This window comes from Centrocercus urophasianus, unplaced genomic scaffold (genome assembly GCF_019232065.1).
Source record: "Centrocercus urophasianus isolate 14NV4802_14NV808 unplaced genomic scaffold, USGS_Curo_1.0 seq_17, whole genome shotgun sequence".
In the NCBI taxonomy this organism is placed as follows: Eukaryota; Metazoa; Chordata; class Aves; order Galliformes; family Phasianidae; genus Centrocercus; species Centrocercus urophasianus.
Window position 1 is genome coordinate 24,744 of NW_024884722.1, and position 14,792 is coordinate 39,535.

At 41.4% G+C, this 14,792-nt stretch overlaps 1 protein-coding gene across 7 annotated transcripts in view; it reads right to left on the reverse strand.

Annotated features, from left to right (window-relative positions):
• Positions 1-3,343: 3,343 nt before the first annotated feature.
• Positions 3,344-14,792, reverse strand: part of ALDH18A1 (aldehyde dehydrogenase 18 family member A1) — a 35,223-nt gene continuing 23,774 nt past the window's right edge. For 6 of the 7 annotated variants that reach the window (XM_042818284.1, XM_042818283.1, XM_042818286.1 and 3 more), the window contains 9 exons: positions 14,174-14,247; positions 13,405-13,504; positions 11,839-12,059; positions 10,234-10,371; positions 9,942-10,137; positions 9,670-9,791; positions 6,940-7,126; positions 5,955-6,050; positions 3,344-4,123 (listed from right to left, as the gene is read on the reverse strand). In XM_042818284.1, the coding sequence (XP_042674218.1) occupies positions 3,942-4,123; positions 5,955-6,050; positions 6,940-7,126; positions 9,670-9,791; positions 9,942-10,137; positions 10,234-10,371; positions 11,839-12,059; positions 13,405-13,504; positions 14,174-14,247 (1,316 nt within the window). In that variant the 3' untranslated portion in view covers positions 3,344-3,941. Of the gene's footprint in view, positions 4,124-5,954; positions 6,051-6,939; positions 7,127-8,645; positions 8,824-9,669; positions 9,792-9,941; positions 10,138-10,233; positions 10,372-11,838; positions 12,060-13,404; positions 13,505-14,173; positions 14,248-14,792 lie in introns of those variants that run through there. The other variant, XR_006168732.1, reaches the window with a different exon arrangement.

The following is a 14,792-nucleotide window of genomic DNA, read 5'->3' on the forward strand; positions in this document are numbered from 1 at the left end:
CGAGACATCACAACCATTTATTATACATGTAAAAAGGATGATCCAGGAAACTGCCGTGAAAGGCTGTGAGGCAAGCTGATGATAGCCTGTCAGTATCTAAAGGGGACCTACAGGAAAGAAGGGGACAGACATTTGAAGGTTCTGTTGTGATAGAACAAGGGGAAATGGTTTCAAACAGAAACAGAAGAGAAAGAGAAAAATTAGCTTAGATATAAGGAAAAAGCCTTTTACAGTGAGGGTGGTGAGGCAATGGAACAGTTGCATAGATGTGGTGGACACACTGTCCCTGGAGATTCCTGAGGCGAGGCTGGATCATGCCCTGGGCAATCTGACTGAGCTGTGGATGTCTCTATTCATTGCAGGAGAGTTGAACTAGATGACTATTAAAGGTCACTTCCAGCTCCAAGGATTCTACAGTAAGATGCCCGAAGCCATGAGACATGGTGACTCAAAGGAGATTGATTGTCAGGGTGCAGTCAGGGCAAGTGGGGAAGCCTACATGCACAGTGGCTCCTGGGAAACTCATTGAGTACTCCAGTTGTGATGATCCTCCCCTGAGATGTTCTACACTGGTACAGAGCTGCTCCATGCCAGTCCCAATATTCAGCAGACTAAGGGTCTTGCTTCTTCAAGCTGCTGGTTCCTGCAGCTGCAGAACTAGCTTCCTAATGGTGGCCAGGATTTGAGAGTGAGAGGGGTAAGGTTCGAGTATCACACAAATTAGGAACCTGTCAGTGTTCCCTGAGGACTGGGATGGAGCTCCTTCATCATAGCTTCTCAACCTGGAGTAATTCCTGAACACAACCGAGACTCGTGTTGATGGGTACAGCGCAGGCAGTGGCTGCAGGATATTGGATCTGAGTCAGAACAGCAAAGCTGACTGCAGTGCACTGCTGCTCTGTTCCTTTGACTCAAGGACATCTGTGGCATTCACTATGTTCAGAACATTGCTCTGAGGGTTCTAATCTCAGAGCGATTCCTGCAGCTACAAATTAAGCAACAAAGTAAAAGGGGCTGGGAGGAGATAAAACTATTTTTATATCCCACTTTTCCTAACGTATAGAGCTGCCAGGATACTTTGTGACCCCCACCAAAACAAACAAACAGAAAACAAAGCAGCAATAGAAAAGGACAACATTTGGCCCACCTAAAAGATTCTTGTGAGTGAGCAACCCTCAGGCTTCCCTCTTAAGTCGAGGCATAAGGACACAGGGACGGAATCCAGTCACTGGCAGGCTGCAATGTGCACATCAAGTCTTTCCTTCTCACCAGAAGCACAACAGTACCAAGAAGGGCAGCCCTGTGGCTTCTCTTGCCCAGAACACTAGTAACTTCCGTAAAGACTGAAGCACTCCAAGCAACATTTTCATTGAATCACAGAAACACCAAGGTTGGAAAAGACCCACAGGATCACACAGTCCAACCATCCACTTATCACCAATAGTTCTCACTAAACCACGTCTCTCAACACAACATCTAAATGTTCCTTGAACACTCCCAGGGTCAGTGACTCCACCATCTGCGCAGCCCATTCCAGCACCTGACCACTCTTTCAGTGGTATTTCCTAATGTCCAGCCTGAACCTCCACTGGCACAGCTTGAAGCCATTCCCTCTGGTCCTATCACTCTTATACAAGAGAGGAGGCCGACCCCCAGCTCATCACAACCTCCCTTCAGGTAGTTATAGAGAGCAATGAGGTCTCCCCTGAACCTCTTCTCCAGACTGAACAGTATCATCTTCCTCAGCCACTCCTCGTAAGACCTGTGCTTCAGACTCCTCAACAGCTTTGCTGCCCTTCTCTGGACATGCTCCATGGCCTTAACATCTTCCTTGCAGGGAGAGGCCCAAAACTGAACACAATACTCAAGGTGCAGCCTCACCACTGCTGAGTATGGAGAATGGGGACAATTACCTCCCTGCTCCTGCTGGCACCACAGTGTCTGATGCAGGCCAGGATGCCATTGGCCTTCTTGGCTACCTGGGCACACTGCTGCCTCATGTTCAGCCAAGCATCAATCCCTACCTCCAATTTCAGTGTGAAGAACAGTGCAACTAACTGCAACTTTGCACATGACCATTATTATAGAAATTACTATGTTTGCCACTCCTCTTTATGGCTGAGGGAAAGCAAAGCAGTTTTTCAAGACTGAGTGGGTTTTTGTGTGCATCTTGTATAAACTGAATACAATCTAGGCATTTTAATCCAAAATACGATTCTTCCTGCAGACATTATGCCTTTCTTGTTTTGCCATTGCTCATTAGACTGTGCATCAAAACCACTTAATGAGTGTGAATAAAGCATAGACAGTGATGTAACTGCAAAAAGTATCTCCTTCTGCAATTCACTTGTAGGATTCACCATACTATAAGTTTCACACGGAATTGTAATGCATTTCGCTGTCTGAAGTATTTCTTATAAACTCTAAACAGTACAAAAATTCTATTATACTGAAATAAACGACTCTTCAATGTACTCATCAAGGAAACTTGATGAAATACAACTTTATAAAAACATAATTTGCCAACTCACTCTTTTCAAGCATCTCTGTTACTAGTTACCAGTTCCAGATTTTGGGCTGATGCTGAATCTCTCAGAGCTGCTCCCCCACTCCTCTGGAAACACCCATCAAGTGCTTTAGTAGCATTAATGGAATGTTGAGTAAACTAAATCTCTTTTAGCAAAGCTGTAGCAGCAGCACAACAATAGTACCTTGGAAAGAAAAGATCTTTAATAAATGTTGAATAGAGCAATTTCATTACCAACCCTCTAGAGCCAATCAGCTGTAATGCAATCTGCTCCTATGCTCTAGGGCCTCTGAGAGACTTCCTAAGAAGTTTCCAAGGGTCCCCTAGATGACTTCTGGACACTGTAGAACACTCTCATGGAACCCAGTGCCCTTTCAGGGCCACGCAGTGAACTCTAGAGATAACCAGAAATGTCCCAGAGCTACTGAGCATGCTCTAGGGAGCTCTAGACACATCCTACAGCACCCTATAACCCTCTCACAACTCCTCAGTGTGCTCTAGGGTTCTCCATTGGTTTCCCTCTGTGCCCTACTGGACCTCAGATGCATTCAACTACACACTGAGCCCCCACAGTCCCCCAGCATCACCTAAAGGGTTTGCCACAATGCTCCAACTGCCCCGGTCACTGGAGTGCTGCACTGAGCCTCTGACCACAGTGTGTGCTTGCATGCTCACTTGTTTCAGTACAGAAGCTTTTACTCAAACATTTTTTTTTCTAAACTTCCAAGTTGCATTATGTCTGGGTGATGCAGTTATTGGGATTGTTTCATATAAAACCAATGAGAAATAAACATCTAGTACAAACAGGTAACAAAATTCACATTGTATACCATTGTGTTATTTATCTACGAATGTCAACAAATACAACAAAATCAGATATAAAAGATTGTTCCATCAGAACATTAGTGAAAGGTACGTTCCAAATGCATAGTAATCAAGTGTAACCAAAAACTAAGAAAATAATCATCAAAGCTTTAGAGCTTTCAAGAGCTGCCATGATCACATGACTGAAGAAAAGCTACCAAGTTTGTTCAATAAAACAAATGTTTCAACTAAACAAAGACCTTGGTTAAAAAAATGTATACTCCTCCACCACCATACACATTTGCCAGAGGGAACAACGGAGTGAAAAGAACGCAGCAGATATTTGAACTTTTCCTAGCAGAAAGTGTATGTTTCAAAAAAGGTCTCTGGGAAAAACAAAGTCTATTTGCAGATACTACCAAAGGAAATAGCAAAAGGCAGCAACAAATCAAGTATGTCACAGATAGGATCACAACATATTCCATGGACTGCACAGTGATTAAGAACAATGATCCTGGAGATGAAAAGCAAATCTCTATCCTCAGAGAATGCACTGGAGCCTGAACATCTTCATTAAACATTTTAACCCTGGTTTTCCTCCCCAGTGATCTTAGCTGGTACTTCTGTGAGGCAGAGGGAGGTTCTCATGAAGATATTTCATGCTGCCATGCTCTGAGAAGTCAGAAACAACATGATTATCCCCTCTCAACAGCCACTTTGTAGTTAAGAGTCCTTCAATTCCTACTGGTCCACGTGCATGGATACGAGAAGTACTAATTCCAACTTCAGCACCTGCAGAAAACATACAAGATAAAGTCAGTCAATCCTCAGAAGATATTCAACCTGGTACAATATAGTTTTGCATCCTCATGTAGAAAAAAACATTCGGTGACCTGTCTTTTTCCATTCTCCCAAAGCGTCAGAAGTTATGTTTGCCTGTTCTGATGGAGAAGTTAGTTAGATGAGCATTTATAATATAGGTCCATTATAATATGGACTTGTTTATACTTCTGGCTTCTACAGGGCCCCTTTTAAAGAGAGAGAAGCTAGAAAGGTGGGTATGTCTTCTATATATTTTAAACTTTTTTTGCTGAGTGTTTACCCCTTGAAAAGTAAGAGCTACATTAGTTAAGACTGCAAGCTAGCATTTTTAGCAGACAGAGCACTGTATATTCCCAGCCAGCACAGCAGTAGCCTGCTCCAGAGATTTCTAGTTGTTTCTACTTCAGGAAAGATTGTTTTTCATGTCTTCTGCAATGTGCAGTAGGTACACACTTATTTAGGTAACTGCTTGGTTGCAGTCTGTATTTCTTCTCACACCACTGGACCGCAGCTCAATCTGCCCAGCAGGAACAAAGCATGGCATTCTTTACAGCATTAACAGAAAGATGAACATAAACTGTTCACCCATTTCAGATCCCATGTTGCATTGTTCTGTCATTACATGCATACAACACATTTTATTCTGATTTAACAGAACCTTAACTGACCTAAAATATTTTTTCTCCCTACTGCTAAATTGTCTACACAATAGTATCAGGTAGCTCTAACAGGAAAGAAATAGAACTGTTACATTCTGCCTGAATGAATGGGCTAGGCTTTTTTCCTGCACTTTTTTCTTCTAAACCTTGTTTGAGGCAGTATGATCAGAAATTAATCATGTTTTTCAGAACCAAGATGAGTATTTGCCACACTTCCCGCATATCAGTAAATACTACAGTTATCTCTGCAATGTCCTCTTCCTCACTCTCCTGTTCTCAGCTGAAATAGAGTCAATTATCTTAATAGTGGCTGGTACAGTTCTGTGTTTTGGGTTTAGGAGAAAAATAACGTTGATAATGCAGTGATGTTTTAGTGACTGTTGAGCAGTGTTCACACTATGTCAAGGATTTCTCAATTTCTCACACAGTTCTGCCAGCGAGGAGGCTGGGAGTGTACAAGAGGCTGGGAGAGGACAGAACAGATAGCTGACCCAAACAGACCTCAGAGGTATTCCAGACCACGTGACAGCACACTGAGCAGTTGCATGGGAACTGTTGATCTGGACCTCTGATTGACCACCTGAGGGCAGCAATGAGTTAGCTGCGGGAGCTACCGGAAGGGTTGGAGCCCGGCTCCTCCTCTCCTACATCCCATTTAAGGGCTGATGCCAGTGAGGATGTATCTCCCCTCTCTCTTGAGATTGCTCCTTGTGGAATTTACTGCGAGCCTATGACAGCGGTGAGCATTTCCATTTATTTTAATTATCTCTCCACCATGATTATCTTACTAAGCCTAGCATCTGTATCCTTACTGATCTTACTTCTTACTGAGCCTAACCTCTGTATACCTACTGATTGTACAACACTAAAACTGGGGGAGTTGGCTGTGGGGGCTGCCAATGCTCAGAGAGCAGCTGTGCATCGGTCCATTGGTGGTAAGCAACTGCATTCTGCATCACTTGTTCATCACAATGGTTGTTTTTTTTAAAACCCCTCCTTTTTCTTTCCTATTAACTGTCTTCAACTGAACCCATGAACCTTACCTTTTATCCACCAATTCTCTCTCCAATCCCACAAATGGAAGAGTGATTGAACAGCTGAACGGTGTTGAGCTGCCTTTTGAGTTAAACTACAACACTTACCAAGTCCAAATCTATATCCATCAGAGAATCGGGTGCTGGCATTCCAGAAAACACAAGCGCTGTCCACGTGCTGGAGGAAGAACTCTGCTGTTTTCTCTGGGAAAGAAATAGAGCAGGAAATAAAATTCCTACAGAAGGAACTATCATGCAGTGTGACATACAGAGCCTAATACAGTGAACAGACAAAACTGCAGAACTTTCACAATAACACTGTCTGAAGTATCTAAACAGCCTGGGTTAGAATGTGTTCATATACACATTCCCAGTATTCTTATCAAGTAGACAGAGCTGCAAATGTTACAAGAAGCCTGCAATGATAAGAAAAAAAGTGGAAAAACATGGTATGCATGCCTTTTGGTGCCACTCATCTAAGCTCTGCAGGAAGTACAGAAGCACAAGTTTGCTTGGAGCTCACATGGATGAGCCACAAACAACGCAACGTCACTGCAGCTGACCCTCATCTGCATTAAGGCTTGGATTAAGAGTCATCTTTTGGCTGGGAGCAGCTCTCACTATGTTTTGAACTGGCACAGCGTACAAGCTGCATGTAAAACAGGTACCAGGGATGGGAGCATTAAAGGAGAAAGAAAAGGGAACTGACACAAATGCAGCTTTTAAACTACAGATGCAGAACTGGGAAATAAAGGACTGGAAGAGGTGGGGAAAAACATTTGTGGTCCTTGTTTGCAAGACATAGAAATGACATGACAAGACAAAGTAGATAAAACAGTCTGATTTTCCCTACAGTCCATTCCCACCACAGAAATTCACCTCTTCATCCTACAGAGGCCTAATGACTTCTTCAGAATTCAGGAGATATTCCTGCAAAACTGCCTGATGTGGTCCAGGAACACAAAACAATCTACCTGGCAAGAGAAGATTATGCCTACTCTGGAACCACAGTAAAAGAAACTACTGCAATATAAGTAGTTATGCTAAAACCAAGAGCAAAACCAAAACAGAAAGAAACAAACCGCTCACAAACCATTTTCTGTGATGATAACATCCGTGTGAGAGCTTCCATACTTGTGGATATGTTCAACAGCCTCTGGGACACTGTCCACAACCTCAATGCAGCACTCCAGGTCCCCATATTCAGTGCGGAGAGATTTCACTTCAGAGGGGCTGAACGTCAAGTAAGAGGCAAATTTTGGGCCAGCATGAATCTTCACCTGCAACACCATAAATATGTTGCAATTCTGACCATACCAACAATTTCCAAATGAACATGCAAGCTTCTTACTTCAGGTCTGGCTATGATGGATTTTATTTTCTTCATACTGGACTGTATAGTGATACATTTTGGATTTGTGCCCAAAATAAATCACCATTTTGGCTGTTGCTAAACAGTGCTTGGATAGTTCTAAGGCTCTCTTTCTCCCCACAGTGAAAAGGTTGGGGTGTACAAAAAAGATGACAAGGGACACAGCCACAACAGCTGATCCCAGCCAACAAAAGGAATATTCTATGTCACACAACAACATACTCAGCAATAAAACTGAGAGGAGAGGGGTTTTGAGGAAAGCAGACATTACTCAGGGACTGACTGGCATCGGTCTAAAAGTAGCAGATAGTGAACTATTTTCATCATTTGTTTTGTTTTTCTCTTTTCTTCTTCTTCGCTAATTCAACTATATTTTTATCCATTAATTTTCTTGCTCTTGCTCCTCTTCCACAGGGGGAAAGTGAGTAACGAGTTGGATGATTAGCTGCTGACTGGTATTAAAACACATTTGTGTATGAAACATTCACTAAGGATAATTTATCTTGCATTGCACAAAGTTTTCAGAGACTCAGCAGATATAATTAGCAATAAGGCACAATAGCTGACACGTTGATATCTATCATGACATGCTCCTAGTCCAGGGCTCATTTTTCATTATTTAGAGAGAAAGACATCTGGCAGGAGGTCACTACAACACTACTGCACCCAGCAGCACAGCATTTTTAGACAGCAAGTGCAGTGCAAACAGTAACTACAGGAAATCTTCCTGTTTGCAAGTCCCATCTACAGAAGTCTTTACCTACTTCTATCCTTTTATTTTGTAAATTAGCACCAGCCCCCTCTGAAGCATTTGTTTCAGACAAAAAAGAATTATTGTCCAAAACTAGACAAGTACTCACACAGATTTTCACATACCTTATAACGAAAATCTAATGCATCACCAACCTCCAAGCTCAATCCTAACAGCCAAGACACATAAACAATGACATGGGGCGAGCACTGAGCTCTGCTTTCTGGGGGCAGCAATAGGACCCAAGGGAACAGCATGGAGCTGTGTCAGGAGAGAGTCAGACGGGGTGTTAGGGAAACATTCTGAGCCAGAGGGTAACGGGCAGGGCACAGGCTCCCCAGGCAGTGGGCACGGCCCTGAACTGTCAGAGCTCAAGGAGCATTTGGACACTGCACTCAAATATAGGACTTGAGTGGTGCTGTGTGAAGCCAGAGGTTGGACTTATGATTCTTGGGAGTCTTGCAAATCACTATATTTTATTATTCTGTGACACTTCGTAAGTGGTACAGCACAGAAATCCCAATGGAAGTGAAATAAAGGAAATGTTGACAGGACAAATATAAGTGAGAAATAAGTCTCACAAGTCCGCTAAAAAGGTGAACAAAGTTTGAAATTTAGGACTAAATCCCTAACATGTAGGATAGCATTTTCACATGAAACTACAAATTATACTGACTGTGTAATCCTGCCCAATATTTGCAGGTTTCGCGTTGTCTAGTCAAGAGTGGACAGCAGTATCATCACATCCTCCCCATTACTTTAAGGGCTGGGGGCAGTTGCGTGTTGGTAGAAGTGTACCAGTCCTCACATTCCTCCTCTCCAAAATCCAGACACATATCCTTCACTCTACCCTTCTTGAAATACAACCAAAAAAGATGTTAAAAAAAAAAAAAAAAAAAAAAAGAAAACATCCATTAGGTGAGGACTTGCTCCTGACTATATACAAAGGCCAGCTTTTCTTACTACAATCCTTTTATCATCACCAAACACAGGGCCTATTCTATCCCATTTTCCTGCATTAACTACTGCCTGAACAATGTTGAATACGTGCTGCTGTATGAAAAATATTTGTTTAATATGCAATTCAAAGTATTTAATAAATATTTAAGTCCTGATGTATCTCTGCTACCTTTACTGGCAAAAAATCACTCATGTCAAGACATTTAAGTCATACAGTGGCCTCTCATGACTCCTGTGATGTAACTGGAGAGAGAACAGGTGGGAATAAAGGCACACAAGATGAAAGGTCTTCAAAAAAAAAAAAAAAAAAAGCTGATAAAGCAGATTCTAAGAGAAGAAAAACAATTTGGAAATTGTCTAAAGTAAAACGGTAAGTGAATAGACACAATAAGAACAGGCTTTAGGTCTAGAAAGTTACAAGCAATTAAGTCAGAATTAAGAGGAGCAGAGGAAGGGTTACATGGTGAAACAATTTTTTTGTTATGTAAAAGAAAGCATCTGTATCCCAGGCACAGTACACAAGCTGCTTTCTGATCATTTCCATGGAAAAGCTTGGGGCTGTGTGAAGACAAGAAAATTCTCCATGAAGTTAGTTCGCATCTACAAAGAGACATGGATAACTCAAGTGTTAGGCCATCACAAAGCTACATAAGGTTATGTCAGCCAGAAGAAATGCTTCTAAAACGTTAAAAAAGTAAACAAATCAGGACAAATAAAAAACACAAGTATACATGACTTACCTGTTCTACTCTCAACATATCTATGATCTGATCAAACAACGGGGTTCTCAGCAAGTCCCGATGAATTAAGAGTGTTTCCAGAGCATTACAGGCAGCAGGATATTCACACTTTGAGTCTCTGACTGAGGTTTAAGAGTAGAGAATTTGTTATGTAACATTTATGTCAAAAATTCTGAACAGTACATGAATCAGCAATTATCAAAATCTTATTACATATTCCAAATACGAAGCTCAGTTACACCCATGATTCAAGTCACCCTCAGACTGCTTACTTATTCGCGTGACCTTTTCAACACTGGCATCCACATCCACATACACATGACAGATTCCTTCGCTGTGTCCCATCACAGGTATTCCCTTTGCTGCTTTCTGTATATTCCTGACTAGCTGGGATGAACCACGTGGAATGATAAGATCTATCAGCTTATCCAGACGGCAGAGATCTTCTACTTCCTCTCTTGTATTCACCTGTGGAAGTTGTGATACAAGTAGTCCACAGTCTGAAGTTCTACCTGTTCTCCTTATACATAGCAAAATATTGTTGATTTAGTTCTAGATACTTACCAGTTGCACTGCATCTTTGACTCCGTGAATTGAAAGCGCTTCTTGTGTCAGATGATGAAGGATTTGATTGCTATAAGCTGCCTCTTTTCCTCCTTTAAGTAGCAAACCATTTCCACTAGCAATGGCCAAAGCAGACACCTGTCAGAAAGGAACACGAAGACAGACAAACAGGAAAATAAGGAAAAGACAAAGCAATCTGCCTCTTCTAAGAATAACATCCACAGAGCTGGAACAGAATTCTGAATTCTGCTCTTACTCGGTATCAATCTCGTGCACAACAAACAGAACATATAACTCCAGAAATTAAGTATCTTAACATTCCAGGCACAAACTTGAGTTTTCAGAGTACTACTGGCAGATGGACTGCAGCGAGTGAAAAAAACCCTGGACAGAGGCTCTGGCATGAATTGAATAGCTGTATAAAATAATTTGAGATGCAAGAATTCTTGTTTCTAGTCATTCTGACTGGAAATAGCTAATAAGCTCTTCCTATCAAGAAGATTTTCCATTGTGCTGTCTAAAACACAAATACAGATAACACTTGAGATAAGTGAAGAGGGAAGAAAAACTCAGGACAGTAGGCACAGCATGAACTTTATCACATTGCTTTCACATTTATAATCAGAAGGAACTTATTGATCTTGTCATCTGCCCGTTTATAGCACTAAATTTCACATATTTTGAGTCCAACACCACAAGAGGTCAACTGAATGTTTGAATTCAACAATACAACCGGTCCTGGACAGACTGGTGGGCTGGGCAGAGAAGAACTCAAACTTCAACAACATCAGTAGTCAGAGATTAGAAAATAAGATCAAGGTTGCCCATGCAACTTTAGTTCAGATCCCATATTTTCATGTATTTTATTAGCATTTAATCACAGCAATATTTCTGCTACACAGCTCTGCAGATGAAGATACTTACCTGTAACATACCTGCCTTACTCTGGACACACAAATGACATTCACTTACAGTACACCATTCAAGATTTTCACTGTTTTTTTCTCACAACTTCAGTACAGAACTTAAATCACCACATTAAACCACTGCTTTTCCTCACACCCATCTCTCAAGAAGTAAGTAAAAGCTCCAATTTTACCTCACTGCAGGTATGCAGTATTAGCAAAGGACAGACTACTCAAAGCCTAGAACTTCTGAGCTACATTTTTTAACACATATTCCTAACAGTTACAATTTGTTATTAACAATCTTCATTAAACAATTGAAGTTTAAGCTTATCTTGCAATTCAGCTGCATTCAGCATGGACAGACAAGCATTCATTGGTAAGAACCTTCTAAGTTGCAAGTTAAGCAAGGAACTTATGTTTGTGAGATACCTGCAGGAACTGCACCATCTGAATGCGAGCTAACTCCTTCTACATACTGGGTTATTGAAGAACAACTCTAAAAAACTCTCAACACTGCAGAAACAAGTCCTGAGAACTTATTTGTAGAAAAAATAAGGATGTTAACAAAATTCATTTTAGAATAATCCAAAAGTCTCCTGAGGCAAGCCTTCCTGCAGCCTCCCAGTAACTCATCAGCAGAAACATGCTTTCTTTTGTTACCAAAGAACTCCTAGCAGAGTCTGCCCTCTGTACATACCTGTGGGAGACAGTCGGGGCGGGACTCAAAAATCACGAGAAGAACCCCAATAGGCACTGTCACCTGCTCCAATTCCAGGTCTTTTGCTATTCTTGTTCTCCGAATTACGCGGCCAACGCTGTCCTGTGAGGATGCTGCAATCTGACGTAGTCCAATAGCCAAGCTGTTCAGCTTTGATGTAGAGAGACTCAGACGTTTCAACAAAGGAAGTGCCAGTCTCCCTAGAGGAAAGAAAAAAATATGCTTGAGATAGATTTGTCTGCCGAGACTCAAGCAAAAGTGACCTGGAGAGTGAACATATGGAAAATTCAGATATTTCCCACTCCCAAGCAATAAACCTACCTAAGCTTAATGCAATACATTAAGTCTCGCAGTCATTACAAAATCACTACAGTGTGAGAATGTTTTCCCAACCACCATAATTAAATCTAATATAGTGCAACTAATATGCATATGAAGCAACATCCACATCCACAAAGACAAGGTTTTTCCAATTTCAAATACCATTATATAATGCTGTAGTTAAATTTCTTACAAGTTTATACCCTTGCAGTAGTTCTGGAAAGCCTGGGCAATAATTTCATCCTTCTATTTTAGCGACAGACAAGTGCACATTTCAGGCTGGGCAAGAACCGCATAAGCTTTCTAGTCTGAATACATTCAGACAGTAAGTTTACCCAGAAATTTTTCCTCAATGTAATTTGGGCAGTAATACAATTGTTGCCATGTATTTTTTACTGAATAGTACAATTTGCGATGTATCAATTTCATACATTTCCAGAATATGGTTGTTACAACCAGAAAGGTCAACACAGCGGAAGGGAGATACAGGTTGTAGTCGCAAAGGGACTAAACTGAATGAACAAGTGTCACAAAGGAGAAGGAAAAGTACTCATCTGTCTCTGAATATCTAGGCTCACAGGGAAAACTCCACAAGAGAGGAATCTCTAACCAGAGCTCCTTCCCAGTGGCAGTCAGCCCTCAACTGAAGTGTAAGAGAGGTACAGCCAGGATTCACCCCTTCCAGACACACAGCTGAACTGCCTTCAGCTGTGCTCCCAGGGCTGACAAGTCCTTTCCACAAGTGCTCAATCAGTGCTTCAGGCCATGACTCAACAGTTACCATACAATGGTTGTACTTGGAGGGTATCAATTTAAGTACATGGATGGCAACAATCCCCATAGGAGCCAAACATTATGACAACCAGCCCAGGAAATAGACACTTTTTGCATTACAGTAACAGGAAAGATATTTGCCATATTTAACTTCTGAAGCGAGCCTGCTTTGGCAGAAGAGAGCACTATCATTTATTTATTTTATTTTATTACAGAGCTCTTCCTGGTGCTTTGCAAAGTCTCACCAACTTCTGTGATGAATACATCTGTTTTACGTAATTGTGGAAGCTGCTGCTGTTTACATTGACAAACTCTCCAAGTCCTGGTCTCACTAATCTGTGATACCAATAATTCCCAATCTCAGGTGACAAATATCTCTAGTTCTGCCCATTTCCTTTGAGACTCAGTTTCATGACAACAGGAATATGACGGAACAAATTGTAGTATTACCTTTATTTTCTGCTTCTTCTAAGTCCTTCTTGTTTGCCAAGAGAATTTCTTCTCTTTGATCGGTTAGTAAATCAGCAAGACGATAAATAATCTCTGCTCTCTGAAAGACAAATGTTTCTGAACTGCATTCTTATACGAAATCCATTCTATTTGATACCTAGCTCACCATTTCCTTTCTACTGACTGTACCTTTTCACTGTCTTAACTCCCTGAATACTTGAGGCCAGCTGATTTTTCCAGATTGCATTACATTGAAAAATAAGGCTGAAGAGACCTTCACTTTGGCTTTTTTGTTTGTTCGTTGTTTTTTGGTGTTTTTTTTTTTTTGTTCTGGTGCAATCATCTTACTAAACCCACAAAGTTTTCAGACCACTTTGTGGTCTTTGCAACAGATGACATTTTACCCAGTCAGTTGTAAAGCAGTAATTGGCAGTAACCGATTGTTTCAAACTTCTCACTTGCATACGCTACACACACAGGAGTGAATAGGCCAAATTATTCCTGTTAACTCTTCAGAAGCTCTGAAAAATCAATTTTTACATGGTATATGTTATGGCAATGTTTATAAACCCTACATGCAAACACTTACTACATCATAATTCTCAGGTATACTATCCATGGGCTCGCTGCATCTATTTAAACATCCAAACAAAGGATCTAGCACACAAATAACAGGTTCTTGTCCCAGGAAGCCTGTTCGTGTTAAAAATCTGTTTTTTAAACTTGCCACACATTCACAAGCTTAGCAAGTGAAGCCGTATTCTCTCACCTGCTCAGGCTGCAGTGCTGCCAGGGTCCTGCCACCAGCTCGAGACATTTCACCTTGCTGCTCTACTGTAGGGCCTGTGTCATGGTAACAAAACAAAAATGCAACAATAAAAGCCCATATCACACATGGACAAAGTTACAGATGTGTGGAAATGAACACCAGCCCTTATATCTTTCATCTCTTTACTCAAAGCAGGAAAACAAGTACTTTTGTAACAAATATATCAAAGACATTTACTGCATGTCAAAACAGGATATATCCATTTTATACCTATCAGATGAAAAACACTGCCACAATTCCAAGCATATCCCTTTTAAGGGCATCACAGAGATTCAGTAAGACAATTCATGTCAGAGTGGAAAAGCTTGTATCAAAAAGACATAAAAATCATAGGATGGCTTGGGTTGGATGAGACCCCAAGGATCATCAAGTTCCAACCCCCTGCCACAGCCAGGGCCACCAACCTCCAGACCTCATACTATATCAGGTTGCCCAGGCCTCTACTCAACCTGGTCTTGAACACCTCCAGGAATGGGTCATCCACAGCCTCTCGAGGCAGCCTGTTCCAGCACCTCACCACTGTCTCTGTGAAGAATGTTCACCTGACATCCAATCTAAA